Source organism: Equus asinus, chromosome 10 (assembly GCF_041296235.1).
Source record: "Equus asinus isolate D_3611 breed Donkey chromosome 10, EquAss-T2T_v2, whole genome shotgun sequence".
NCBI classification, from domain to species: Eukaryota; Metazoa; Chordata; class Mammalia; order Perissodactyla; family Equidae; genus Equus; species Equus asinus.
Genome location: NC_091799.1, coordinates 13,187,212 through 13,213,519, shown reverse-complemented (window position 1 = coordinate 13,213,519; position 26,308 = coordinate 13,187,212). Strand labels below are relative to the sequence as shown.

Genomic DNA, 26,308 nt, shown 5'->3' with positions numbered 1-26,308 from the left:
AGGAAGGCACACGGTGCCGTGGGCCCAGGGCGGGGAGGGGCCTCCCATGGCTTGCCCTGCTGAGTGACTCAGTGGTCACCCTCATGGCCTGAATGAAATGGGTGACAGGCAGAGGGGAGAATCCTTTCGCCCCTGGGGACCTGTGGCATCCCACAGGACTCCCTCCAGGGTCGGTCCTGGTGGACGCTCTGACCCCCCTGGAGAGGGAGGAAGCAGGTGGGCGGTCAGTTTGGAGAATCTTCATTTTTCAAACCTTCTAGACACTCCCAAGACACCCTTAATCCTAAAAACATTCTGCGGCAGGGGTACACAGTCTCTCCTAGTGGTTTGATCCAGGAGGCTAGTGTTCGGGGATGGGGATGGTGGAGGTGGTGACGGTGGTGGTGGTGACGGTGGTGGAGGTGACGGTGGTGGAGGTGACGGTGGTGGAGGTGACGGTGGAGGTGGTGACGGTGGTGGAGGTGACGGTGGTGGAGGTGACGGTTGTGGTGGTGACGGTGGAGGTGACGATGGTGGTGGAGGTGACGGTGGTGGTGGTGACGGTGGTGGAGGTGACGGCGGTGGAGGTGACGGTGGTGGTGGTGACGGTGGAGGTGACGATGGTGGTGGAGGTGACGGTGGTGGTGGTGACGGTGGTGGAGGTGACGGTGGTGGTGGTGACGGTGGTGGAGGTGACGGTGGTGGTCGTGACGGTGGTGGAGGTGACGGTGGTGGAGGTGATGGTGGAGGTGATGGAGGGAAGGATGGTAGTAAAGAGAGTGGTGATGGTAGTGGTTGGCAATGATGATTTCAGTGGTGGCGAAGTTCATGGCAGTAATTGTGGTGCTGGAAGTGGTGGTGGTGGCAGTGACAATGATGGCAATGACAGTGGTGATGATGATGATGGAATGAGGGTGGTGTGGTGATGGTGGTGATTGGCAACCAGTTTTCTAAGACTAAGGATGAACAAAAGGTGTGATGCTCAAACCACACTTCGCAAACTTGAGCCTCTCTGAGGATCTACAAAGCTCACAGAAGCTGTCCAGTCCTCCAGGTTCCTCCCCAGCCTCGGGAACACTGGGTCTGCCAGACCCGCCCCGGGACACTCCTCGGAGGATGCGCACCTCCTCGGCCGGGCGCCCCTGGAGCCGCGGATTTCAAGCTGCTGGTAAAAGCCACGGATCAGCACGCAGAAAGACCCCGTCTACGCCCACAGACCACGGCAGGGGCTGCAGAGTCGGACTACCCAGCACTCCCTGCAGAGAAAGGACGGGGTCCCGCCCTGGAGGAACTTCCAGGAGCCTGAAGCACACGCTCTGGACCCCTCAGAGCCACCTGACGTCGTTCCAGCGACACTTGTCCTTACACTGTCATGGCCAGAGGACGTCACTGTCCCCCCAGGACACCCCAAATGGTGGCTGTGGCCACCACGTCTCTCTCAGCTTCATCCATGGGACCACTGGTGGCCCCTGGGCCTCTCTAGGGCCACAGCGTTTTTGCACAGGTTGTGCAAAGCGACTTTTCAGGTGGCGGCTGAAACCCAGTTGGCAGACGCAGGCTCTGTGACGGTCTGGGCCTCCCGCCCCGTCTGCACGCGTGCAGGTGGGAGGACGTTTCCCCTGAACTCAGCGAGTCCTCACGGCGCCACAGCGAGGGCTCCACACCGTCAGGAAACGAAGGTCAATTTCCTTTTGACCTGAAATTAATTGTCAGAGGAAAACCACTTCATCGCCCTGCCTCACAATGAGCTTCCAGCCCGGCGCCTGCTGCTTTCCAGAGGGGCCCCGTCCTGGGCCGAGGCGCCGGGAACACCGTGTCTCCCCCGGGAACCACGCCAGGAGCGGCTTCCCACCAGGAACCTCGCTGGCTCTGAGGCCAACACGTGGGAGGCAGGGACATCTGGTCAGTTGGCTGCCAGGGGGACGACTTCCCCGGCCCCTGTTCCTCCTCTAGGAATGCAAGGATCTCAGGAGCCTGGGGCTGACCCTCACGTCTCAGAGAATTATTGCAAAACAACACCACTGCTCAGCTGGGGACACTGCTCAGCTGGGGTCACCGCTCAGCTGGGGTCGCCCACCCGTCTGTTCTGCTGTGAGCGTGGGTCACCGAGGGCAGTGGCAGTGTCCAGCTCACCCGCCCTCGGGCCTGGGCTGTGGTTCTTGGCTCTGGCCCCCGTCACTCGGTGCGCTGCGACTAGGAGGCCTTGCCAGCCCCACAGGCACGGCGTTCCTCTCCTGCATCTGGCCGGCTGGAATCCGACAGTCTCCCATAAATACTTGGCCCAGACCGCACTCCAGCCGCAGCATCCTCTCACGTTGAGGACGTGGCGTCAACATGCGTTGAAGCCAGCACACGATATTATTTAGGAGAATATGAAATCCCCCTGGACTCGGAGAGAATTCAGGATGTCTGGACAGACGGATAGGACAGCCCAAAAAGAATTTTAGACATCATCTAGTCCTTGCCCTGTGGATGGGAAACTGAGGCCCAGAAAGGTGGTCCCACAGAAAGCGGGGCAGGACTGGAAGCCAGGCCTACCGCCTCCCAGCTCTGTTGAGCACTGGGGTTACTCTGCTCCAGAAGCCGTGGGTTCTGTGCAGACCGGGCTCCCACCTCCCTACCTGGCTGTGAGGCCACCTCAGGTGGGGGCCCAGGGCTGCAGCCAGCTCCACTCCCCCAGCCCAAAGTCCTGCTGGCGGCTGCCTCCCCCACCCCTCCTGCTGGCCAGTGACAGGGAAGCCATGCTGTCCCAGGCTTGGACCATCCAGGAACATGTGGCCTGGGCCACTCTGAGGTCAGTAAAACCCGTAACATCAACATCAAGGAGCCAGAGTCCTTGCTGTTTCACCCCCACCGCCTGGGGCCCTGAGGAGAAGGCGGGCGGCTAAGGTGGGAGTCCGGCATGCCTGGGCCCCTGGCCGGGCACCGTCCTGCCACAGCCTCATCCCTCGACTTCTCCGGCCCTCATCTTCCTTGTCTCACAGGAGCTGGGCCCACCTGACCGCCCAGGGACTCTGAGCCTCTGACAGCAGGACAGGGTAGCAGGCCCACAGCAGGCTGCAGTTACCCGCAAGAAAGTGGCCTCCAGGCCCTGGCTGGCTGCTCCTGTGAGCGGCAGGGAGGAGCAGGAGGGACAAGAGAGGACCGACTGCCGCCCTCCGCCAGGTGTCCAGTCGGGTTTCCGAATGAAGACAGTTAAGGACCGCTCTCACTCAGCTGCCCTGCCCCCGATGGACCCCACGGTGTCCAAGGACACAGGGATGTCAATGACCCGCAGGACCAGCCACTTAGCCCCTGACGACACTAAATCTGTGTGTTCTGAGATTGGTTGGTCTTCCTAAGGTGTGAGCCAGCGACCCCCTGGCCCGTGGCGCTGGCTGTCTTTGTCCTCGGGGGGAACCACGGGATAACCACCTGGCTGAGGCCGTGGGGAGGAGTCTCTGCCGGCCACCCCAGGGCATCTGTTCCTCTCGTCCTGCCAAGGGGGCCAGGCGGCAGTGGGACACAGGCCTCCATGGGAAAATGGGTGGCAGACTGGGTGAGGCGGTAGGGAGGGGGAGGCAGGAGCTCAGGGCCAGCTGCTTTAGGCCCCTGGCTCGCCACTGTCCGCTTGGGGACAATCCTGGGGCAGAGGCCCCCTTTAGCACAGGTGCACTTCGCTCTGCAGCTGAGAGGCCTGTCTCCACGCTCTGTGCATCCGTCTTACTCTCACGTGTCTGGCCAAGACTCCCGCCCTTGTATGCACACGTTCACGGGACCCCCCTCGTTTCCATGTCGGCTTCTTGGGAGTAACCGCCACTCACGCCCAGGCCTCTCTCCAGCTCAGGCTGGGCTGTGGCTGCAGGTTCTTTCCTGACCCCCGATCTCAGCCGGGCCGTGGGCTCCCGGAGGGTGGGGGCCACCTCCTCTATCCGAGAGTCCCATGTCCATCTCCATGCCCAGCATCCAGCAGGCTCCAGGCCAACATGACCGAGATGAATTCTAGAGCCAGGCTCCGGGGGGGAAGGGGGGGAGCAGGAGGAAGCTCAGCATTGGGAATAGATCCTTCAGTTTAGGACAAAATGCTAGCACTCAGCTGAGAATCCAAATTGGCCGAATATGAGGTGATGGTGCCAATCTCCCTGAGTCCCAGCTTAGAAAGATTGTGCTTCTGCCCTACCATCTCCCGAAGGCCCAGGACAGCATGGGGCACAGGGAGGAGAGAAAACACCAGTGATGGGCAAGAACATGCTGTGGAATGACCCGGATGGCAGGCCTGTGTGTCCAGGACACTGCTGCCTCTGGGTCTGGGTTCGGAGGAACCTGCCTGAGGTCAACAGTCAGGGTCACACAGGAGCACCATCCTGGAAAGCTCATCGCAGGGCCGTTCTGAGGGGAAGAGGCGGCCCTTCCCCATGTCCAAGCACCGATGCTGCCCACGGTGCCACGAGAGGACGACACAGGCGTCCCAGGTGGTTCTCAGAGCATAAAGGAACAAGAATGCTATTGCGACATTGTGAGAGAATAAAGCCACGTGTGCACATTGTGCCTATGTGACGACCCTGATTCTGTTTGAAAATCCATAGACAGAGCTTAGGGACAGAAGATGGAAAGAAATACAGCGCCTGTTCACCTCGGCTCCCTCTGAGGAGGAGTTAGAGGGGTTTCCAGTTACTCATTCTTATGTTACAAGTCCCCAGTGTTCACAGTGAAACACCGATGCCCCTGGTCCCTTCAGCCAGGCTCTGCCACAGGCGATGGCGTCGGCGGCATCTCGTGCCTGGAACCTGCTTGACAACCTCCCATGCCCAAGCTGGAGTCAGGAAGGAGGGCTCAGAGAGGTCGGGGCGGGGCCCGAGGGGTCAGGCTGGAAGACAGCACTGCACCCCAGCCTGGGACCGCGCTCTTTACCCTGACGCTGCACAGTGGGGGCTGGGAACAGGCACGAGCATCCATTTATAGGGCAATAAAATACTTTTTGACAAAACCCATGAGCTGGTTCCAGAGGAGACAGTGAGGAGGGGCAGCCACAGTGTCCTCCAGCCTGGCCTCTGCTTCCACCAGCCCCAGAACGGCCCAACCCGGCTCCTGGGCCCCGCAGGCAAGGTGTGGCCAGACAGCCACGGGCCAGGCCCGGGGAGGCAGCCAGGGCCGCCCCAGAGGCTGGGAGGCGGCTGGAGCCCACTGTCCAAGAGTAAGTCCCCAGTGGCTTTTGGAGCGGCCGTGGGCTGGGAGGGGAACCTTCCCACCTGGTCCTCTCCCCGACAAACCCCACACGGGCTGAGCCGATGCCAAGCTCACAGCTCTCCCTCTCCCTTCACCAGTCAGAACCCAGCCCCAGACAAGGCTGGACGCTGCACGGACCCCACAGGGCCGAGAGGGTCTGAGCTGCAGTTGGGGCGGCCTGGATACCGCCCGGCCACGGCCTGGGTGGAGCTGTGCCCCTCTCTCAAAGCGCCCGCCCTCTCTGGTCACGGCAGGCAGCTTTGCACCCAGGAGGCAGGAAGCAAGCTAGACAGAGACGCCCCGGCCCCCAGCCCCAGCTGGGCCTCCAGAGAGCACAGGCGGGAGCCGGTGCGGCCAGCGCTCCGGAGCTCTGCAGAGCGGCCTTGATCTCAGCTATTCTCTGGCAGGCTACCCCTGCTGACGTCATCATGACACTGCTTATTTGTTAACAGGACCCAGATTCTTCCCGACCTCTAGCCCCTCTGAGGCAGGGTGGCTCCCCCCACCAAACCCCCAGCTGAACATGCAGGGAGTAGAAAAGGGGCAGGTGCCCCCAAATCCGGCTGTCGGTCCACCCGCGCCCCTGACGGCCACGTCTGCATCACTGACACAAGTTTGTGCGCTTTTTATGTTTCATTAGCTGGGGGCCTCGGGGGGTGCACCAGCCTCTCTGAGTTCAGTTCGGGAAGACCTGTCCTACAGGGTAATGGTTCCTACATTACGGCTGTCGCCGGGCCTGGCAGTGACTGCAGCCAGTGTAACTGCCCTCCCACTAACAGGGACAGTCACAAAGCAGCGTCCTCCAGGGCAGCTCTGACCCTGGGGACACTGGGTCATGCCTGGACCCATTTTTGGGTGTCACAACTGAGGGTGCTCCCAGCATCCAGTAGGCAGAGGCGAGGGATGCTGCTAAACATCCTGACATGCCCAGGGCGGCCCCCAACTCAGAACTCTGTTCCAAAGGGTCCCAGTGCCGAGGCTGAGCAGCCTGCGAGGGGACCTTCTGCCCCACTGCAAGGAGGACACGGGAACGGTGCCTGGTACCAGCGAGCCCTCAGCAAATAGCGGCTGATGTGACATTACCATCTGCTCCCTCCTCGGCCTTGGGAAGTCAGAGCCAAGATGATGGTGCTTATTTCCGACAAGGACACTGAAGCCCAGGAAAGGGATGTGGTGACCCAGAGCCGGACGGGCCCTGGCCCCAGGGTCCCTGAGGGAGCCGGGTCGATGGAGCCCCGACCCAGTCTGTAGTCTCGGAAGCTTTGGGTTCCAGGACCTGTTTTCTGGAGCTGGGGACTGGTGAGGATGCTCCTTGGGGACTGGTGGGCCCCCCCGGAGCAGCCCCACCCCCCACACCTGCAACTCCTGCCAGAGGGGCAGGGAGAACACACCAGAGGGCAGCACTGCCGCGGAGGACAAGGGGACCTGCTGGAGCGGCTCGGCTGTCCCCAGCCCGGTCGTTTCCAGGGAGGAGGAGGAAATAGCACGTCCCCCCTGACTTGGGAGGGTGTGTCCTACACCTCGACGAGGGGAGCACCACGGGCGGCTGTGCAGGCCGAGGTCCAGCAGCCTCTGGCAGAAGCTCAGGATGGGCCCAGCACGTGGTGGGCACCAGGCAGAGCACCGGTGACTGCTGACCAGGGAGGCCAGCAGACTTGCCCCAGGACACTTGGACTCCCAGGTCCCAGCCCCAGGTTTGTTCCCCTGCAGCACACTGCTGCCACCTGCAACCCAGGGGAAGGCGGCCAGCTGGTACCTACCAAGTGCCCGGCAGCTCTCACCAGCTTGTGGGTGGAGAAAGGGAAGGCCTCGTTGCTCAGATCTGCATCCAGCACCTCCTGGAGGATGGCCCGGCTGTGAGCGAGAACAAAAGTCGGTCAGTCAGTTGGTCCACGAACGCTTGCTGAGCACTCCTGGGTGGGGGCGCTGAGCCGGGAAGGCTCTGGGGATGTGGCAGTGAGCAGGACGAGGCCCTGTCCTCAGGGGCAGACTGATGGCAAACACGGTGTTGACAAAAGCATACCAATACAGGTTAAAACACGGTCAGAAGGAAAGCCACCTTCATGGGGACAATGACAGGAGCCGAGAACCTGGGGGGACCAGATCACAGAGGACCTCTCACAGTGCTCTCGTCCTCGGATGGGTGACCAGGGCCCGCCTGGGGCAGAGATCTAACCACCTAATGTCCCCAATCCCTTGGGCGGCCGGCAGGTACACGAGCCCCGAGGGTGGGCCACTCCTTGCCTGCCCACACCGTGCGCACAGTGCAGTCAGCTCACATGCTGGGTGGGCTGACCGAGAACTTGTGTGTCCACAGAAGCTTCATTTCCTGGGCACCTTGCCCTCTTGCCTCCCTCCAGGCCTGAGTTCACGCCTCCTGAACCCTCCACATTCCCATCCGGGTCCCCTGCCCCTGTTGAACCCTTTGTCATCCTTCAGGTCTGTCATCCTTCAAGTGATGGCTCAGCTGTCACCTCCTCCAGGAAGCCCTCCTTGACTCCTTGAGCCCGGGTTAGGTGTCCCCCTCCAGGGCACCCCTCACGCTGGTTGTGCCCCCACCAAACCAGGAGCTCTATGACAACAGGGCCCCTATCCCGATGTGCCTGGCACAGAGAGGGCGCTCGGTAGAGGACTGACAGGGAACAGATGGCTTTGCTCTGCAGGGAGAGCTCCTCTACTTCTGCCCCTCAGGAGTCCCAGCTGGTGCTGGGGCTGCAGGGTGGCTGCTGCCCGGAAATGCGGCCCACCCGCATCCCCACCCCCACGGTGCCAGGAGCCACCGCCCACACCAGCCCGAGGTGCCCAGCGGGCTGCAGTCAGCCAAGGTCCTTATGTAACACCTGCCACACCCACATAGTGCCAGCTGCCAGAGAACCCACATCCAGTCCTCGGGGAGCACGTGCTCTCGGCGGCCCTGGGGTGGCTGGGCCGGGGCTGCTGCAGTGTTCTCCCCACCGGGGAAGGAGCCTGGAGCTGCCACCGGGCCGAGGGCTTGAAGGGGCTCAGCCATGCCAGGGATACCCTGAGCTCCGGCCCACGTCTGGGGTGCGGAAGGTTATCCCTCACCGAGGGGGGCAGCAGCTGGCGCTGGAGGGCACAGCCTCCTGGTCCCAGCTCCTCTGCTCACCCTCTCGCCTCATGTCGCCTCAGTCCCCTCATCTGCTACCCGGGGACAGCGATGCCACCCCGCAGGCCCTTGTGAGGAACCAGCGAGACAGCACGTGCCAAGCACCACAGCGTTAATCGTCGCGATGGTGATCGATCACTTCTGCGCTGACCACACGGCGTCCACTAGCCACGTGGGGCCGCTGAGTTTAAGTTAATTGATATCAAAACTTCCGCCTCACTCGCCACATTTCAAGGGCTCCATGGCCACAAACGGCTTCGAGGCAACCGTATGGGACCGCTCAATTGCAGAACGTTTCCAGAGAGTTCTACTGGACAGCAGGTCACAGCATCTCTCATGGTCCAGGCACTGTGCTAAATGTTTCCCACATAACAACTCAGCAAGTTCAGCCCTTATGGGTGATGCTGGTGACGCTATTACTCATACAAGAAACTTTGGGTTATTTTTGCAGGAGAGAGGGCATCTTGGAGGAGAAAGTCAAGAAATTACCAGGAGGAGAAGAGCATCTTCCTGTCCTGGCAGCTGTCACTCGCCTCCCACCTGGAGCAGCTTATAATGAGGCTGGATGAGGCTCCCGTCCCCCAGGGCTGTGCCTTGATCTGTCTGTCTGGCACCCCCTCCCTCCCCTCCCCATCTGCCCCCACACACTAGAAATAGCCCACTCTGTGCCCAAGGTCGCCATGGCAATAAAGCTGAGGCTTCCAGGGCCAGGCCTCGAGCTCGGCCAGCCAGGACCCTAACCCCTGTGCACCCGAGAGATGTGGAGGTCGGCTCACCCGGGGGAGAAATGGAAACCGCCCCGGGCACTGTTCACCGAGTCCCCGCGCCCTCCCCTCCCGCGCAGCCAGCGTCTCTGCTCCTCTGCGCTTGTCGCCTTCCTCCCCGCCCTCCTTTCCTCCTGAACCGTCTCCTCCAGTCTGCGGGAAGCGCCGAGTGGACAGACCCAACAGTCACTTCTCAGCCCTCAGCCACCTGACCCATGGCCACCTGGACGCAGCTCCTTGCCCCCTCCTCTGAGTCCCTGCTCTGCTCGGCCCCGAGGCTCCTGACACACCTGCTGGCCTCCCACCCCGGCCCGGCATCGGGGCTCCGTCCAAGCACCGGTCCCACGGCGTCCCTCCTCTGCCCCGTTCCCTCGCTTAGCGGGGCAGCCTCTGGACCTGAGGCCCTCGCCCCGCCGTCCTCCCAGCGCACCTGCTCCGCCCTGGCCGTCCTGCTTGTCCCCAGATGCCCGGCGCCCACGCCTCCTGACACTGTCGCCTCAGAGAGTGCCAAGGCTTGACCCCACATTTCCTCCAGGCCTTTGCCCAAAGATCCCTCCATAGACAGCAGTTCTCACGGGCAGCCTGAAGTCAGACGCCTGACAGTTCGGGCAAGGATAGATTCAGCCTCTGTTTGCTCATTCAGCAAGCCCGTCCTGCGTGTCTGCTGGGCGCCCGTAAGTGAGGAGATGCCCACACAAGGATGCCACAGCTCAGCCTGGGCCGGGGGTCGGCCAGGCCAGGACCCAGCTCCGAGGCACTGGGGAGAACGGACCTCACAGCAGGGCCTGAGCACACGGACTGGGGACCCCGGCAAGACTGCCAGGCTAACAGGGCTGTCACCCAGACACGGCCGCACCTCACCAGAGCACGCAGCTCGGCCAGGGCTCGGCCGGCCCCTCCCTCTCCCTCTCGGCAGCTGATCCTGCCATTTTTCAGGAACACGTCTTCCCTTCCACGCATTCCCCCAGAACAGGCCCCTCCTCTCCCACCTCTTCCTCTTGCTGCCCCCGGCTGGCAGAGTCCACCCCCCGAGTGGACTGTCACGGCCACTGATGTGTGAGTGACGTGCATAATTGTGTAGATGGCTTGTAAGTTTTAGAAAGAAGGGCAACCGCTCAGGGTCGCAGCTTTCTGAGAGCTCAAGGGGGCACATCCCCACCAACGCTGGCACTTACTGGCTGTGTGACCCTGGGCAAAGGTCTCTACCTCTCTCTGCATCTGCTTCTTCACCAAGAAGAACAAGAATAACGATAACCCATCAAAGGGCTATGACCAGGATCGGAGGAGATGTTGGCACAGGGCTTGGCAATCACATGGCCACGGTCAGTGGCCATTCACACGACTCCTCCTCCTCCCTTGTCCCCCACCCCCAGGCCCTTCTCTGAAGCCCAGCCAGAGGGATCTTTCCTAAGTGCACACCTGCTCAGGTGCCCCTGTGCCTGAGACGCTCCTGTGGCTCCACGCACAAGGCAGCATTGGAGGACCTTGCAGGCCATGATCCCTCGTGGTGGGGGCGCGGCTCAGTAAGTACTCACAGAACGAATGAACGAGTGAATGCCCCGCCCGTAGACCTAGTCACTGGAGGTGTTAGGGAGGAGCAGGTGACCTCTCAGTGTAGGGTATCTCAGCCCAGGCGGCAGGAGAACCCCAGCCTGGCTCTGCCCACTTTGAGATGGTGCGCGTAATTCCCAGACCGTGTCAGCGGCCCAGAGACCCCAGGCCCCTCTGTGAGCGCTGAGTCCTCAGAGACTGACCCACTGTGCGGTTCGGTCTGATTCTTGCAGTAGGGCCTTTCCTGCATTCTAGGGCTTTGAAAACCATCTATCTGGCTGGCATCTCCGGGTTCACCAGAATGCCCCAGGCCGGACCAGTAAGTGGTTCTGCCTCCGGGTCCCAGTTGGAGGGACTAGGGTCCAGGTCCCAGGTGTGCCCAGGTGTGGCCCGGGGCTGGCTCCCTGTCCCCCCCTCACCTGGCTGGGCCCTGGATGCTGATCATGCCCAGGTCCTCGGAGCTGTCGACGAGCTGGCACCGGAACTTGTGGTCCTGCAGCACCGTGCTGATGTGGGACCAGTTGTGCTGGGCTGCAGCCCCGCCCACAGCCAGGTAGTAGCCGTCCCCTGGAAGAGCAGCACGAGACAGAGCAGGATTGCAGGAGGAGGCGGGGCAGCCCGGGGCCTCGGGATGAGAAAACAAGGCTCCTTGGAAGTGAACCACAGGAGCCAGAGCGTAGTGACAGTCAGTCCAAGGGACCTGCATTCTGCCAGCAGGCGGACCAAACGCGGGCCTTCCCCAGCGGGAGGCGGGGGCCGGGGAGTGGGCCCCCGAGCGCAGCACACGTCAAGGGAGCACATTCCTGTGAGAGTATGAGGCTCTTCAAAAGGTTCCTGATCCAGGAAATGGTAGGAGCTCCCAGCACCGCCACGCCACGGGGAGACTCTGCACCCCACCTCAGCCACCAGTGCTGGGCCACCTTGGACAAGTGTCTTTTCCTCTCTGAGCCTCAACAGCCTCACAGCTCCTGGCCTCCGGGTTCTCCGCCTTGGCCACACCGGGACTTGCTGGGGCTGGGCACTGGGCTGGGATTTACAGGCAATACCGGCTTGATCCTCCGGGAGGCAGACCCCCGGGTTTCAGAAAAGGAGACTGAGGTTCAGAGAGGTCACATGGTGAGAGAAGATCGGACTCTGTCGAGCTCTAAGTCCAAGGCCTGTGGAGCACCCACTGGGGGACCCACTGGGCCACCCTGCCCCCAGGGAGCAGAAGGCAGCCCACCTTGGCCCAGCGTCCTGGGAGAGCCACTGCCAGGGGAGCTGTGACCTCGGACCCGTCCTGCAGCATCCCAGCCTCCAGGATCCCCTCTGCAGCTTGGGGCTGATGTGCCTCCTCTGCAGGGCCCGTGAGATACAGCCACTGTGCCGCCTGGGGTGGGTGGGCCTCACGGACCACTCCCCTGAGATCTGGGGGGGTCGCCTGGGAGGGGCCAGCGGAGGCAGGGGGTGGGGGCTTCCTTCACCGCTGCTTTCTCTGCACCTGCCCCCCATCCTGCCTCCTCCCCTCCTGACTTCCTGATTCTGACAGGGCTCCTGGCCTAGGAGCCACGGTACCCAGCAATCTCTTGATCTGCGGGCTCCAGTTTCTCCATCTGCACAATGGGAATGAGACCAGACCCCTCCCAGGGCTGCTGGGAGGACTTACAGGACTACGGTGGGAGCCCAGCCCAAGGGAGGGACGGAGAACCGGGAGCAAGCATGGTTACGCACTGAGATGCTCATCCGTTCCCAGAGGGCCTGGTCCCACCTCAGGCCTGCTTCTCTGGGCCTTCAATGCTGTATCCCCTGGGTACGGGCCTGGGCAGAGCCAGGGGCAGGCAGGAGAGGAGACTTCAGAGGCCCAAGGACCTGCCCAGGTGCCCTCCCCGAGCCCCCGCTCCCCAAGGCTCCCCCACAGCAGTGGAACAACATGTCATCGTGATAATAGGTGCAGCCACCTACTGTAATTGAAAAATAGATGCGCCTCATTTTCCTTCCAGCAAGGGCGGGAGCTGCTGGTGGCAGAGAACTGGAGTTGGAGGGGGCACAGGGCCTCCACTCCCTCCCCAGGAGCCCTCGCTCTGATGGGAGGTCCTGAGCCTGCGCCTGGCAGCCCCGCCTGGAAGCTTGGTGCTGAGGACCCTCCTCGCTCTCCAGCCCACGGTTCCATCAGCCTCAGCCGGGAAAGAGCAGAAAGAGCCTCCGGCCTTGCTGCCCACCAGCATCCCAGTTGAGACCCCAGCAGGGGCTGTGGTCCCCTTCCTGCCCCGTCCAGGTGAGCCCTAGGACATTACGACCTTGTTACCCCATGTGCTCTGTGCTCCTCTGCTCCCCAATCCTGCCTGTCCTTCCAGACCCAACTCAAAGGCCTCAGCCTCCAGGAAGCCCTCCTTGACTGCCAGAGCTAGAAGCGCCTCTTGGCAAATGGCCAGACCCCTGGGTCAACCACAGCTCCCATCTCTCCCTCACCCCAGATCCCAAAGAGGCCTCACTGACCCTTCTGTCCACGCCCACATCCGTGGCCCCAGCCAAGGCCACAGCATCTCTGGCCTGGGTGGCCCAACCCATCCCCTCCCTGTCCCCAGCCTCCAGTCACACCCTCCAGTCCACCACTGGAATGCCCAATCCCATCACATCATGCCCTCGCTCCCACAGTGCTCAGGATGGTCCAAAAGCTTTCCCACGGCCATTGGAGCCCGCCCCACGGCCCCTGCCCGCTCCCAGTCACTTGGTTCTGATGAGGGTGGCTCTGCTTTGGGGCCTGTGCACCCTCATCTGGGCCCTCACACTCACTGCTGCCTCTGCAGGACCTCAGCCACTCCTCTCGCCTTCCAGGACCCAGCTGAAACATCACCTCCTCCAGGAAGCCCACCCACCCCGCCAGGCAGCCGTGTAATTTGATTCAGAGGTGCCAGAGTCCAGGAAAAAAGCCTCTCCAATCAACTGGCACCTCTCCTTCCCCTCGTCTCCAGAGCCTGCTCCGCCCGCCTGGCCTGGCATGCACTCCTCAAACCCTCGGGGCCAGGAATCCAGCGGAATCATCCAGAAGGGCATATTGTCGTGCACCCTCAGGCAGTGACTCAGTTTGCAGAGTGCTTTCATGACAACCTCTCCTGTGAGGGGGTATTAGCAAGGTCCCCATTCCCCAGATGGGGAAACGGAGGCCCAGGGAGGCTGCTCCCCAGCCCTCCTGGCACCCCTAGGCTCTCACTCAATTCCCTACGGCAGCTCAGAGACGCAGGTCCTTTGGTCCCCATTTCGCAGATGGGGAAACTGAGGCTCAGAGAGGTGGGCCCCAGAGCCAGGCAGCGGCAGAACCTGGCCCAGGGTTTCGGTGACCTGCACCCTCAGTGGGGTCCCTCTGTTCTGTCTCCCCAGCTGGACTCACTCTCTAAGGATGGTGGCGGTGGCTGGGCCTGGGCCTCCTGTCTCCTGGGGGGGTGAAGGTCAAACAGCTCCCACCAGCACCCCCTCCGCCCGGCTCCTTACAGGCAGCGCCTCCACACATGCTGGTTCCTTCCTCTGCACCTTTCTAGCTCACGGGTCCTATCCATCCTTCAAAGCTCAGGACAGACGCCACCTCCTCCAGGGAGCCTTCCCTATCCTGGCTCAGCTGCTCCCCCCAGCCTCCCAGAATCCTCACTCTTTTCCATCTCCCTGCACTTTCACCCAGTGAAAGTTCTGCCAGTCTCTTCCCGCATCCGCCTGTCCATATAGTCCACTATGAGGCCCTGGAGGCCCCACTCAGCTCCCCCGTTCATCTCCTCCTTCCACTGGCTGCCCCCATCTGCTGGGCGGTAAAGGCCCACAAGTGGTCACTGAGAGAATGAATGAATGAAGGAATGAATGAATGAGTGAACTAAGCTCCCATGCTCTGGCTAAGCCCATGGCTCTCCGGGCTTCCACATCACCCGTGTCAGGAGGGAAGGGGTCCCCAAGCTCCGCAGGCCCCCAACAAGACCCTCACCCACGCTCGCAGCCTCGCCCCACTGTCAGCCTCCCGCTGGCCAGTGCGAATCTATTTTCAGCAGCCACCCCAGAGGCCCAGGAGTCCCAGCCATCCTTCTGTCCCCAGTCGACCCCAAAGGACCCTGTGGACAGGGAAGCAAACTTGCCCCACCCCCTTCCCCCCCACCAGAGAGAGACACTCCACGTGGGCCGCAGCCTTCTCTGTTCGGCCTGTTGCTCTGTCCTCGGTGCCTCAGACTGAGCCTGACACGCAGCGGGTGCTCCAGAACCGCGGCTGGGTCCTCGGAGGATGGCTGCCTGACTAATGAGGCCCCGCTCCCCTGCCCTCTCCCAGCACCCACGCCAGACCGCGGCCCCCTGGGGACCCTGATGAGTCCCGGTGAGGACGCAGCTGAATTTCCGGCAGCACAGAGCCAGGCCCAAGCTGGGGGTTGCCAGGTTTCCCAAATGGGCCCAGCACTTCCGGCCGACTGCCCCTTCCCCTGGGATGGCGCGGTTCAGTGGCACAGAGAGCCGCACAGGGGGCACCTTCCTCCTCTGCAAATCCAGTCTCTGAGAGGCCCCTCCCAGGAGAAAGAGAATGCTTCCTACTCTCTGTGAATCTCAGCCACCCCTCTTCCTCTCTAATGGAGACGGGCTACAGGACTGGAGCTAGCCTGCTGCCATGTGAACCAAGGGGTAGGATCGCGGAGTTGAAGGGATGGGAGGCAGATACGGCTCAGTGTAGCAGTCAGGGCTGTGCAAACAAGGAACACGAGTACGGAGCTCCCCGTCATTGGCGGCATGCAAGCAGGAGCGGAGGGAGAGACTGCAGAGGGCAATCCAGTTCTCAGCTTGGGCACTGACTGAGCTTGACACCTTCTAAGAACCTGCCGCAGCCTGAGACTGGGAGCTACACGGGAACTGAGAAAGCCAATTCAGCATCCATGCCCATGGCAGAAAAGAGCTAACCCCCCGAGTGGGAGGTACGGCCTTATCCTCGGCTCACAGTTCCGGGCAGGCAGGCAGAGCATGCCCCCACTGTGGTCGCTCGGAAATGCCGCGGCGTGGACTGGTTTGGAGACATAATCGCTGAGCACGCAGAGCTCCCATCGCCACCCGAACAAAGCGAGTGCTCAGCCCGAACCGAGGCCTCTCATCTCATATGGCAGGTAATTACAGAGTGGCCCGTGTGGCCTCTCCCGGACATCCTGCTGTCGGTGGCTGTGGCATCAGAGCAGGGCTGCAGTCCCAGCATGGCTGTGCCCTCGGGGGCATCTCTTACCTTCAAAGGCCGGGGCCAGGGCGGAGGCTTGGGTGCCGGGGGCCAGGCGGCTGACGGTCAGATCGCTTTCCGTGCCGCCGCGCTGGTTCAGCATGCAGGTATACACTGTCGAGCCTAGGGCAGGGGGAGGACCTGAGTCTGCGCTGGCCCCAGTGCACGGGAGCCGCTGGGTGGGCATGACCCCTCCCACAGGGGAACGCACGCAAGTCTGGACAACCGCTAGGTGGGATGTCTTAGTGGGTGCGACCATAAAAGGCCCTCAGCTCAGTGATGCTGCCATGACTGAGTGACCCAGAGAGGGGTGGGCAGGTCACCTGGCACTGCCACCCCCAGAGGAGGAACGATCTGGAGGGAAGAATCTTTCTTCTTGAACTCCCTTGACTTTGACTCCTTCCCAAGCCCGCCCACCCCCCGACCACGCTGAGAAGATTGTAGGGGCAGGATCCTCGTCTCATTCTCTTTGCTGCTCCAAGCACCATGGCTGGCATAGCAGACGCTCCGCAAATGTCTATCAAATAAATGAATATGCACCTGGATGGAGATGGATGGATGGATGAATGGAGGCAGGGTGGATGGGAGGCTGGGGGGCAGAGGGGTGGAGGGGATGGGGAAATGGGTGGGTGGGAGGAGTGGATGCGAGGCGGAAGGATGAATGGGTGGGGGTGGGTGAGTGGGAGGGTTAACGGGGGTGAGTAGGGGGGGCATGTGCATAGGTGGGTTGGTGGGTTGGCTGGACAGATGCTGTTATGGGTTGAACTGTGTCCCCTGAAAAGGTACGTTGAAGTCCTAAGCCCCAGTGAATATGGTCTTATTTGGACATGGGGTCTTTGAAGATGCAGCCGTATTAAGATGAGACCATTAGAGTGGGCCCTAATTCTATATGATGGGTGTCCTCATAAGAAGAGAATGAGAGGAGAAGGCCGTGTGGCAATAGAGGCAGAGATTAGAGCAGGGCAGCTGAAGCCAAGGGACGCCACGGACTGGGCCACCAACAGCTGCCAGAGGAGGCAGGAAGGAGTCTACCCAGAGGCTCAGAGGGAGCTGCTGACACCTTGATTTCGGACTGCCAGCCTCTAGAACTATAAGGGTGTTTAAATCCACCCGTTCATGGGGCTTTGCTAGGGCAGCCCTGGGGAACCAACACGGATAGGGACGGGTGAGTTTCTGGGCGGTGGACGGGTGAGTAAGACGGTGGGTGGGTGGGCAAGAAAAAAGGAGACGAGTGTCCCAAATACTGCGTGGGACATACTTAGACCAAAAATTGTTCATTCTTTGTCTGAAATCAAATGTAACTGAGCATCCTGTGTTTTTATTTAATTCTGGAAACCCAGTTGGGAAGTGCATTCCTGCAGGGGTGAGTGGAGGGGCTCCCCAGTCCCAGGAGACATTTACTGAAGGCCTGCTGCCTTGACTCCTTCTGGAACAGAGCAAAAGGGAAAGGAGGGAGGGAGGAGGGCAAGCCAAGATGGAGGGAGGGATGGAAGACAGTTGCACGGTCTAGGGTCTGGGGCTTGGTGATAAAGCCAGAGGGATCTGGACAAAGGGTCCCAGGGCCAGGGCGAGGGGCAGAGCCATGTGTTGGAGGAGCCCAGAGGCGACAAGGTCGTCTCAGTGCCCGGGGCTGTGCCCGTGGAGTTCTGCCTGGCGCTGCAGCAGAGAGGAGCATGGCCTGCGCTGGGCCCCTTACCTGGGGGTCGGCTGACATCAGCGGAGAAGAGCCAGTCGGCGGCCCTCCTGGCATCCAAGCCCACCAGGTAGAACTTCCCGAAGTAGGACATGTTGAACACAGCAGCAGCCCCTCTGCAGGCCAGACACTCCTTCTTGATCTGCAAGGATCCAGGGAGGTGAGATGCTGCGGGGGCTCTGAGACGGGCCTCCTCCCCAGGAACGTGGGCCCCGGGGCGCTCTGCGGCACACCTGCCAAGCCCCCTCACCATGACGTTCTCCTCAAGCACAGAGAACACACACCGGGCTAGATTGTAGGCCATAAAGCCGGACGCAATCAATTCAAAAGGATTAAAATCATACAAAGCATGTTCTTTCACTGCAATGGAACTAAACTAGAAATCAATAGCAGAAGCAAAATTGGCAAATTCGCAAATAGGCGAAATTACACAACACACTCCTAACACACCAAGGGATCAAAGGAAAAAACCTCAAGGAGAATTAGCAAATCCTTTGAGATGAATGACAGTGACAGCACAACAAAGGAAAACCGAAGGGATGAGGCTGCGGCCATGCTCTCAGGGACCCGACCCCTGTCCCTGCCCAGACGGCTGTGCGCCACATAATGATGTTCTGGTCACGGACGGGCCACGTACATGGGATGGTGGTCCCATGAGCTTAGCACCATGCAGCCTAGGTGTGTAGGAGGCTGGACCATCAAGGTGTGTGTAAGCGTACTCTATGATGGTCGCACAAGGACAAAATCGCCCCATGACGCAGTTCTCAGAACATGTCCTTGTCATTAAGTGACGTGTGACTATTAGGAAAGAAACCTTCCAATCCATAACCTAACTTTCCACTTTGAGAAACTAGAAAAGAAGAGCAAAGAAAACCCACAGCAAGCAGAAGGAAAGAAAGAGTAACGATTAGGATGGAAAGAAATGAAATAGACAATAGACAGAGAGAGAAAATTCAGCAAAATTAACGTTGGTTCTTTGAAAAGATCAACAGAGTTGGCAAACCTTTTCCTGGACTGATCAAGGAAAAAGGGAGAGGAGACTGGAAGTACCAAAATCAGGAATGAACATGGGGGACGTCGCTACCTCGCCAACAGAAACGGAAATCAACCATGCCAACACAATAGACAGAAAACAGACAAATTTCTAGAAAGACGCAAATTACTGAAGAAGAAAAAGCCTGAATAAGTCTATAACAAAAAAGAGATCAAATTAGTAACTTATCGTTCCCCACAAAGAAAAGCCCAGGCCCAGACGGCTTCACTGGCAAATTTTACGAAACATCCAAGGAAGGATTAATACCAGTTCTTCACAAATTCTTCCCCGAAAATACGAGTAGGAACCACTTTGCAACTCATTCCATGAGACCAGCATTACCCTGAAGCCAAAACCAGAAAAAGACCTCATGAGAAACTGCAGACCAACATCCCTCATGAAAACAGACACAAAAACCTCCATAAAACACTAGCAAACCCAAACTCACAACATATCAAAAAAATTACATAGCACGATCCAGTGGGATTCACCCCAGGAACGGGACGCTGGTTTAACATCCCCAGTCATTCGACTGATGCACCATCAGCAGAACAGAGGGCAAAACCCGCAGGATCATCTCAACAGATGCAAAAAAAGCATTTGACAAAATCCAACACCCGTTGGTGTAAAAACTCCAAGTAAACGAGGAGCAAAAAGGGAACTTCCTCGACCTGAGGAAGGGCAGGTACAAAAATCCCACAGCTGACATCCTACTTAATGGAGAAAGACTGAGTGTCACCCCCTCTGCTCAGGAAGAAGGCACGGCTGTCGGCGCCGCCACTTCCACTCAACGTGGCGCGGGAGGTCCTGGCCGGGCAGCGTTTAGGCAAAAAGAAGGAATAAAAGGCATCCAGGTTGGAGGAGAATAAGTAAAACTGCCTCTATTTGCAGATGACACGATCTTGCACATAGAAAATCCTGAGAAACCACCTAAAAAACCATTAGAACAAATAAAATAGTCCAACAAGGCTGCAGGATACAAGGTCAACATGCAACAAACAAACAAAAGAGCTGTCGTATTTCCATACGCCAGCAATGAACGATCGAAAGTGAAGCTCAGAAAATCATTCCAATGACAGCATCAAAACGAGTTTAAAAATGCTTATGAACAAATTTAACAAAAGTGCAAAACTTATACCCTGAAAACTAGAAATATTTTTGAAAGCAATTAAAGAAGACCTAAATAAATGGACAGACACCCCGTGTCTGTGAAAGGAAGAATTGCTGCCGTTGAGGTGACAATGCGCCTCTAACTGATCTGCAGACTCAGCACGATCTCCACCGAAACCTCAGCTGGCTTCTTGGCGGAAATCGACAAGCTGATCCTAAAATTCACACGGAAATGCAAAGGACCCAGAATATTCAAAAACAATCTTGAAAAAGAAGAACAAAGCCAGGAGACTCCAATTTCCTGACTTCAACACTTACTATGAAGTTCCTGGGATCAAAGGGAGAGGTATGACCTAAGGATGGACACACAGATCAACGGAGTAGAACTGAGAGTCCAGACATAAACCCTCACGTTTCTGGTCAATTGATTTTTGACGAGGGCACCAGGCAACTCAACGGGGGAAATAACAATCAACAGATGGAGCTGGGACCACTGGACATCCACACGCGGAAGAATGAAGTGGAGCCCTTCCTCACACCCACACAAATGTCATCAAAATGCTCACAGACTGAAGCGTAAGAGCTAAAACGATAAAATTCTTAGGAGAAAATATGGGAATAAATCTCTGTGGCCCTGGGTTAGGAAAACACCTTCTGAAATATGACACCATAAGCACAAGGGACAAAAGAAAAAAGACATAAGTTGTACTTCATCAAGATTAGGATCTTTTATGCTGCCAACGACACCATCCAAAAAGTGACAAGACAACCTGCAGAATGGGAGGAAATATTTGCAAATCATATGTCTGATTATGGACTTGTATTCAGAATGTATGAAGAACTCATAACTCGATAAAAAGACAAACAACTCAATTTAAAAATGAGCAAAGGGTCTGAAGAGATATTTCTCCAATGAAGATACACAAATGGCCAATAAACACATGAAAAGATGCTCAACATCATTAGTCATTAGGGAAATGCAACTCAAAACCACAATGATAATCTCTTGGGGGCGGGAGGGAGAAAACTACAATGAGATATCACCTCACGTCCACTTGGATGGCTAGAATCAGAGACAGACAATGACAAGTGTCAGTGAGGATGTGGCGAGACTGGAGCCTCACACACTGCTAGTGGGAAGGTAAAGTGGGGCAGCCCCTTTGGGAAACAGCAGTTTCTCAAAATGTTCCAGAGAGAGTTAGCACATGACCCAGCAACCGCTCTCCTAGATACACGCCCATGAGAAATGGAAACATCCTCACAAAAACTTGTACACACGAGATCATAGCAGCATCACTCATAACAGCCAGAAAGTAGGAACCACTCAAATGACCACCAACGGATGAGTGGATGAACAAAATGGGGTCTATCCGTATAATGGACTGTTGTTCAGAATAAAAAGCAGTGAAACACCGATATGTCCTACAATATGGATGGACCTGGTAAACATCATGCTAAGTGAAAGAAGCCAGACACAAAAGACCACACGCTGTATGATTCCACTTATGTGAAATATCTGCTGAGTGAATCTATGGAGACAGAAAAGATTCGTGGTTGCCTGGGGATGGGGATGGGGTGGGGAATGGGCAGTGACTGCTAATGGGTGTGGGGTTTCTTTTGGGGGAGAGGAAAATGTGCTAGATGGTGGCAATGATGCAGAACCCTGTGAACTTACTAAAAAACATCAACTTGTATACTTTAAATGGAGGCATTGTATGGTGTGTGAATTCTCTCTCATGTCAATAAAGCTGTTGCAAAAACAAAGACGACACCGTGTCTCCTTATTTCCCTCCCCACGGTGTACAGATGCCCTGGCCGGGTTTGCAAGGTCTTCTGTCATCCACCCGCTTCTTCCGCTTGGTCCTCCCTCCCAGAGCCACTCCATCTTTGCTCTAAACGCATCGCCCAGCTGCCGAGAGCGTGTGCCAACTCCATCGTTATTACTGAAAAACACGATAACCGCGCAGTCACTGCTTGCTGGGCACTCTCTGCGTGTCAGGAGCCTGCGTCCTCTCCTCCCACCCCACAGCACACACGCCGCCCCCGTGACGTGACTGCTATAGCAACCTCAGACTCCAGGGCCCTCTGAGCCCGGGGAGGGGAGACTGTCTGCTCGGGTTAGACAGGTGGAAAATGGCAGAGCCATCACTCAGCCAGGTCTGTCCAGTGGGGCACCGGCCATGAGAGGCAACTGTGCATCTCTTCCCAGCTCTGCACTCAGTGATGCCAGCTGGGTGGACCGGGTGGGTGGGTGGTGAGAGCATTTACACAAGGGAAATCGGCCAGCACCACAGACCAGGCCTTGCCCCCAGAGAGCTGGCTGCTAACCAGCACCCGCCGGGCCTGTGCGACTCCCAGCTCCCGCTACCCACCTCCCCGACTTTCCCCACCCTACTGCCCACACGGAGCTCCTGCCCTTGTCGGGCACCTGCGCTCAGGCCGCTGGGGCTTCCAACAAAACCCAAAATGCCTTCCCCGGCTGACTGTCAGCCGCCAGCTGGGGAAGTTGCCAGCGCTGAGAACAAGCGCCTGTTTCATGCTTTGGGACCGTGCAGCGTTTTCGGAGGCTGGAGGAAGCCACGAAGCCAAGTTGGCATCCTCGCCGAGCTCCCACGTCCTCGAGGGCTGGAACATCCCGCAGGCCTCAGATGCCGCACGTGCGGAGGTGCCAGACGTGGCCCCACTCACCCCCGAGAGGCAGCCCCAAGGACCGGGGCGAGGAGATGGGCCTGTGCTCCAAGCTTTGGGACGCGCCTCCCGTTCCACCCCAGAAGCCCCATCCGCCAGCACCTTTAACAGACACCTTCCCGCTGGAGCCAGCTTTGGGGGAAATCGTGGGCGCAAACGGTTCCTTTCCTGCAGGACCCGCTCAGTGCAAAATGGAACTTTGGGCCCTTGTTCAAAACGTATGAAGGGTTTTAAGCCGAGACAGCAGAGCGTTAAACCCAGCCTGGGAGCTTCTGAGTGAGGGGATGTGTGTCCCACAGGTGGCATGCCCAGGATGCTGGCCTGGCACCCTCCCCAGAGGCCTGGGAACCCCCTCATGGACGCTTCCCAGGCTGCCCTGGGCTCTGGGGACCCCCAGGCTGAGGCCACAGCTCTCCTCCCACATCAGATACTCCACTTCCGGAGCAAGAGGGGTGGCGAGCAGGCCCCAGACCACAGGCCCTCCCTCGGCTCGGGTCTCCTCTGCTTGTCCTGTCTTGAACCTCCTTGTCCTGGATCTACTCTGCAAGAGCTCAGCCCGGAGCGCACCTCGCTGAGCCCCTGAAGGAGGAGCTTGTCACTCACAAAATCTCATGAGGGCCCCAGAACAGCTCGGAGGGCAGGAGGGAAGGGAGGCTCAGAGAGGTGAAGCCCCTAGCCTGAGGCCACACAGCAAGACCCAGGCCGGTCTGCTCCCCAGCCCCGCTGCCCCGAGCAGTAATATTACCCTGAGGGTCAACTGCTGGCAAAATCTTCGTACAGACCAGGGAGAAGAGGAGGAGAGGAAAGCATCACCAGATTCCTCCTCAAAATTGAGTCAGTCAAAAACAGGGGTGCACATCGAGCCGGCAGACCGGGCGGGACCTCGTCAGGGCCCCGAGGGCCAGCCCCGTGGAGTCCCCACTTTCTCGTCCAGCAGGGACTCAGCTACTCACTACGTCGTGGTGGGGCGGGAAGTCGAAGGTGTACTCGTCTTGCAGCAGCCTGCCGTAGGCGTGGTCCTCGTGCGCCGCGTGCCCGTAAGCCCCGTAGTAGTCATAAGGGAGAACCTGGGAGAGCAGACGTGGGCATCTCCGGTCCCCCGCCTCCCTCCCTCTCTGCACAAATGTGGCTGGTGCCTGCAGCTGGGCAGGCACTGAGCTGGGTCCTGGGGAGACGAAGCAAGACAAGATAGGCCTGGCCCTGCCCTCGCTGAGCTTCCCTCCCCTGGGTGAGTAGGTGGTGGACGAGGGCAGGGGAGGTGGCGGGCTTCAGACATTCCATCAACCGTTACACAAATGACACCCTTATCACCATGGTGGTGGAGGGTCGGAGAACCGGTGGAGAGAGCGGGCCGAGCAGGTTGGGGGCCCAGGAGGATGGAGAAGAAACTGGGTGAAATCACAGTAGGGAGAGATGGGGCTGAAGGGGAGGCAGGGGCAGGTCCACAGGGACCTCGGGGCCACCATCAGGGCCTCCAGGTCAGTGCCGAGGCAGTGGGATAAGGCCCAGGGACCGGGCTTGCTGAGGAAGAGGGGGATGGAGTTGGGGAGGTGGGGGTGGCTGCAGCACCGGCTCCAGATGCTGTTGCCATGGGGATCCAGGACCAAGTCCCGCTCTGGGGCAGACCCTGCTTCTCAGGAGGGAGATCCTTTCCACAGGTGAGAAACTGAGGCACAGAGATGAAAACTTGTCCCAGGGCACAGGCGAGTTCCTGACAGAGCCTGGCATGACCCGGGGTGGCCGGTGGGCCCCAGAGGAGGCTCCTCAGCCACACCACTCACCTTGGCCTCTCTTGTGCTCTGCCAGCTGCTCCCAGAGACCCCCTACAACCCAGCACCCCATTCCTCCTCCCTCCTAACTCCGCTGGGAATGGTGTGAGCGAGCCAGTCAACTCTCACCTCCCAGCACGGCCAGCCCCGCCACGTCTCTCTTTGCAGGGAAGGGCCGGCAAGGGTGAGGTTCTGCCTGGGTTGGGCCTCTGCTCCCCTGAGCCCCAGCTCCAGCCCTGGCTCCAGGGAGGGGCCTTTACTGGAGTCTGCAGAGGCTCCACAGGCCCCTGAGGCCCCAGCAGGGACATCCCCGCCTGCTCCAGCCTGGCTGGGCACCAGGCATTTGGGGACATGTGTTTCGTCACTCGGTGTTCTGGACCCCCCGGGGTGGCTCCCAGATGGGGCTGCAAAGCCTGCTCAACCTGGGACCGAGGGCGTGTTCCCCATTCCTGCTCCAGGCTCCTCTCCTGGCCCACAGATTCCAGGGAGAGGGGCTTCCAGGGTAGACCTGGCTGGAAGGCAGGGGGCTCTGCAGGGAGCTGCTCAAGGGCAGGGTCTTCCCAGGCACCCCCTTCCTGAGGACCCCAGAGGAGCAGAAGTCAAAGCCATCAGAGAGCTTTGGCTCCCGTCTCCCCTAAGGTTGCCCTGAACCAGCCTTGGGAGCAGGTTGCTATGGAGATGGAAGCTGGGTTGATGGAGGGACTGACGAAATATACAACGGGGGATGTCACAAGTCTGCATCAAATACGGCCCGCATGGTGGGCTTACAGCATCACACCCCAGCTCAGGGACCCCTGCCGGAGGCACCACAGCAGGACGGCTCATTCTTCCCTCTGAGGACCCGGGTCCCTGGGAGGCACTGGGGAGTTGGGGAGCCCCAGGAGAACCACCCAGAGGCCAGGATGCTGTGAAATCCCCACTTATCGACTAACGTACGAATGCTTAATTTTGTGTTAAACCCTTCTACTAACAAAACAACAGCCACAGCTGCCAAAAATATAGGAACAGAATTATGAGAAGATGCTCTAATTTCTCCTGCACACTGGGGGTGTCTGTGCACGCCCTGCCCCCGTGGAACACCAGCTGTCCCAGGGGCTCCAGGCTCATCAGGGCTGCGGAAGGCCTGGCCACCGTGGGTGGTGAGTGGGGACGTCTGCAGAGGCAGCCGCACACGCTCACAGGCAGATCGCCGGGAGCTCAGCTTCCCAGAGTGGAAGATGACTCAACCGCCCCCCGGTCCAGTCAGCCTCCACGTGCACTGGCGACAGCTGGACCGTGCGGCCACCCTGGGCATCCCGGAATGCAGAGAGGGGAGAGGTGGGTGGGGGCAGAGGGTGGCATGGCTGTTGGGCACCAGGGGTCTACTCACCGGAGCTGTGCCTCCTCCGGGGTTAAACCATCCCGGCCGCTCCCAGCCGTGCCGCTCCTGGAACACGCAGCCTCGTGCAAGGAGCTCCTGGGGGGAACACGTACCCTTCACACCCAGGCACACCCCCCCATGCAGAGCAGAGAGCGACCGAGTCCACCACTTTATACCCCAGGAAGCAGAGAGGAAAGAGATCCTCGCACTCAGAGCCAGGCCCCAAGCCCAGGCTTCAGCTCCTCCCCCAAGCTCCCCCCGCACCCCCGCACTGCCCTAAGAATTGCCATCTGTACGATGACCTTCTGCTGTGGACGGATGGCAGCCCCCCATTCCTACGTTGCAGCCCACACGCCCTGCGGGACCGTATTTGGAGACAGGCCCACGAGGAGGGAATTGGGGTGAAATGAGGTCATAGGGGTGGGGCCCGAATCCTTCTAAAGAGGGGAGCTCTCTCTCCGCCATGGGCGGACACAGCGAGAAGGCGGAAGAGCTCTCACCAGGAACCTGACAGCTGGCCCCTGACCTGGGCCTCCCAGGCTCCAGGCAGTGAGAGTGAACTTCTGCTGTTTCAGGCCCCCGTTAGCAGGATTTTGTTGGGGCAGCCAAGCAGACTGTGCGCCATGTGACCCTGCAGTTCTGCCCCCAGGTGAACACCCAAGAGAAACGAAAACAGGGAGTCGAACGGGCCGTGTACACGTGTGTTCACAGCAACATGATTCCCAACAGCCGAGAGGCGGAAACAGCCCAGGTGCCCATCGACTGACGGACCGGTCACTGTGGCTGTCTGTCCTACGGAACATTATCCAGCCCTCAGAAGGAGAGG

At 59.2% G+C, this 26,308-nt stretch overlaps 1 protein-coding gene across 4 annotated transcripts in view; it reads right to left on the bottom strand.

The window, feature by feature from the left end:
* Window positions 1-26,308, bottom strand: part of SARDH (sarcosine dehydrogenase) — a 67,849-nt gene that overhangs the window by 15,460 nt on the left and 26,081 nt on the right. For all 4 annotated transcript variants that reach the window (XM_044778449.2, XM_014863330.3, XM_070518425.1 and 1 more), the window contains 6 exons: window positions 25,492-25,578; window positions 23,307-23,420; window positions 17,526-17,664; window positions 15,839-15,952; window positions 11,046-11,193; window positions 6,945-7,038 (listed from right to left, as the gene is read on the bottom strand). In XM_044778449.2, the coding sequence (XP_044634384.1) occupies window positions 6,945-7,038; window positions 11,046-11,193; window positions 15,839-15,952; window positions 17,526-17,664; window positions 23,307-23,420; window positions 25,492-25,578 (696 nt within the window). The remainder of the gene's footprint in view (window positions 1-6,944; window positions 7,039-11,045; window positions 11,194-15,838; window positions 15,953-17,525; window positions 17,665-23,306; window positions 23,421-25,491; window positions 25,579-26,308) is intronic.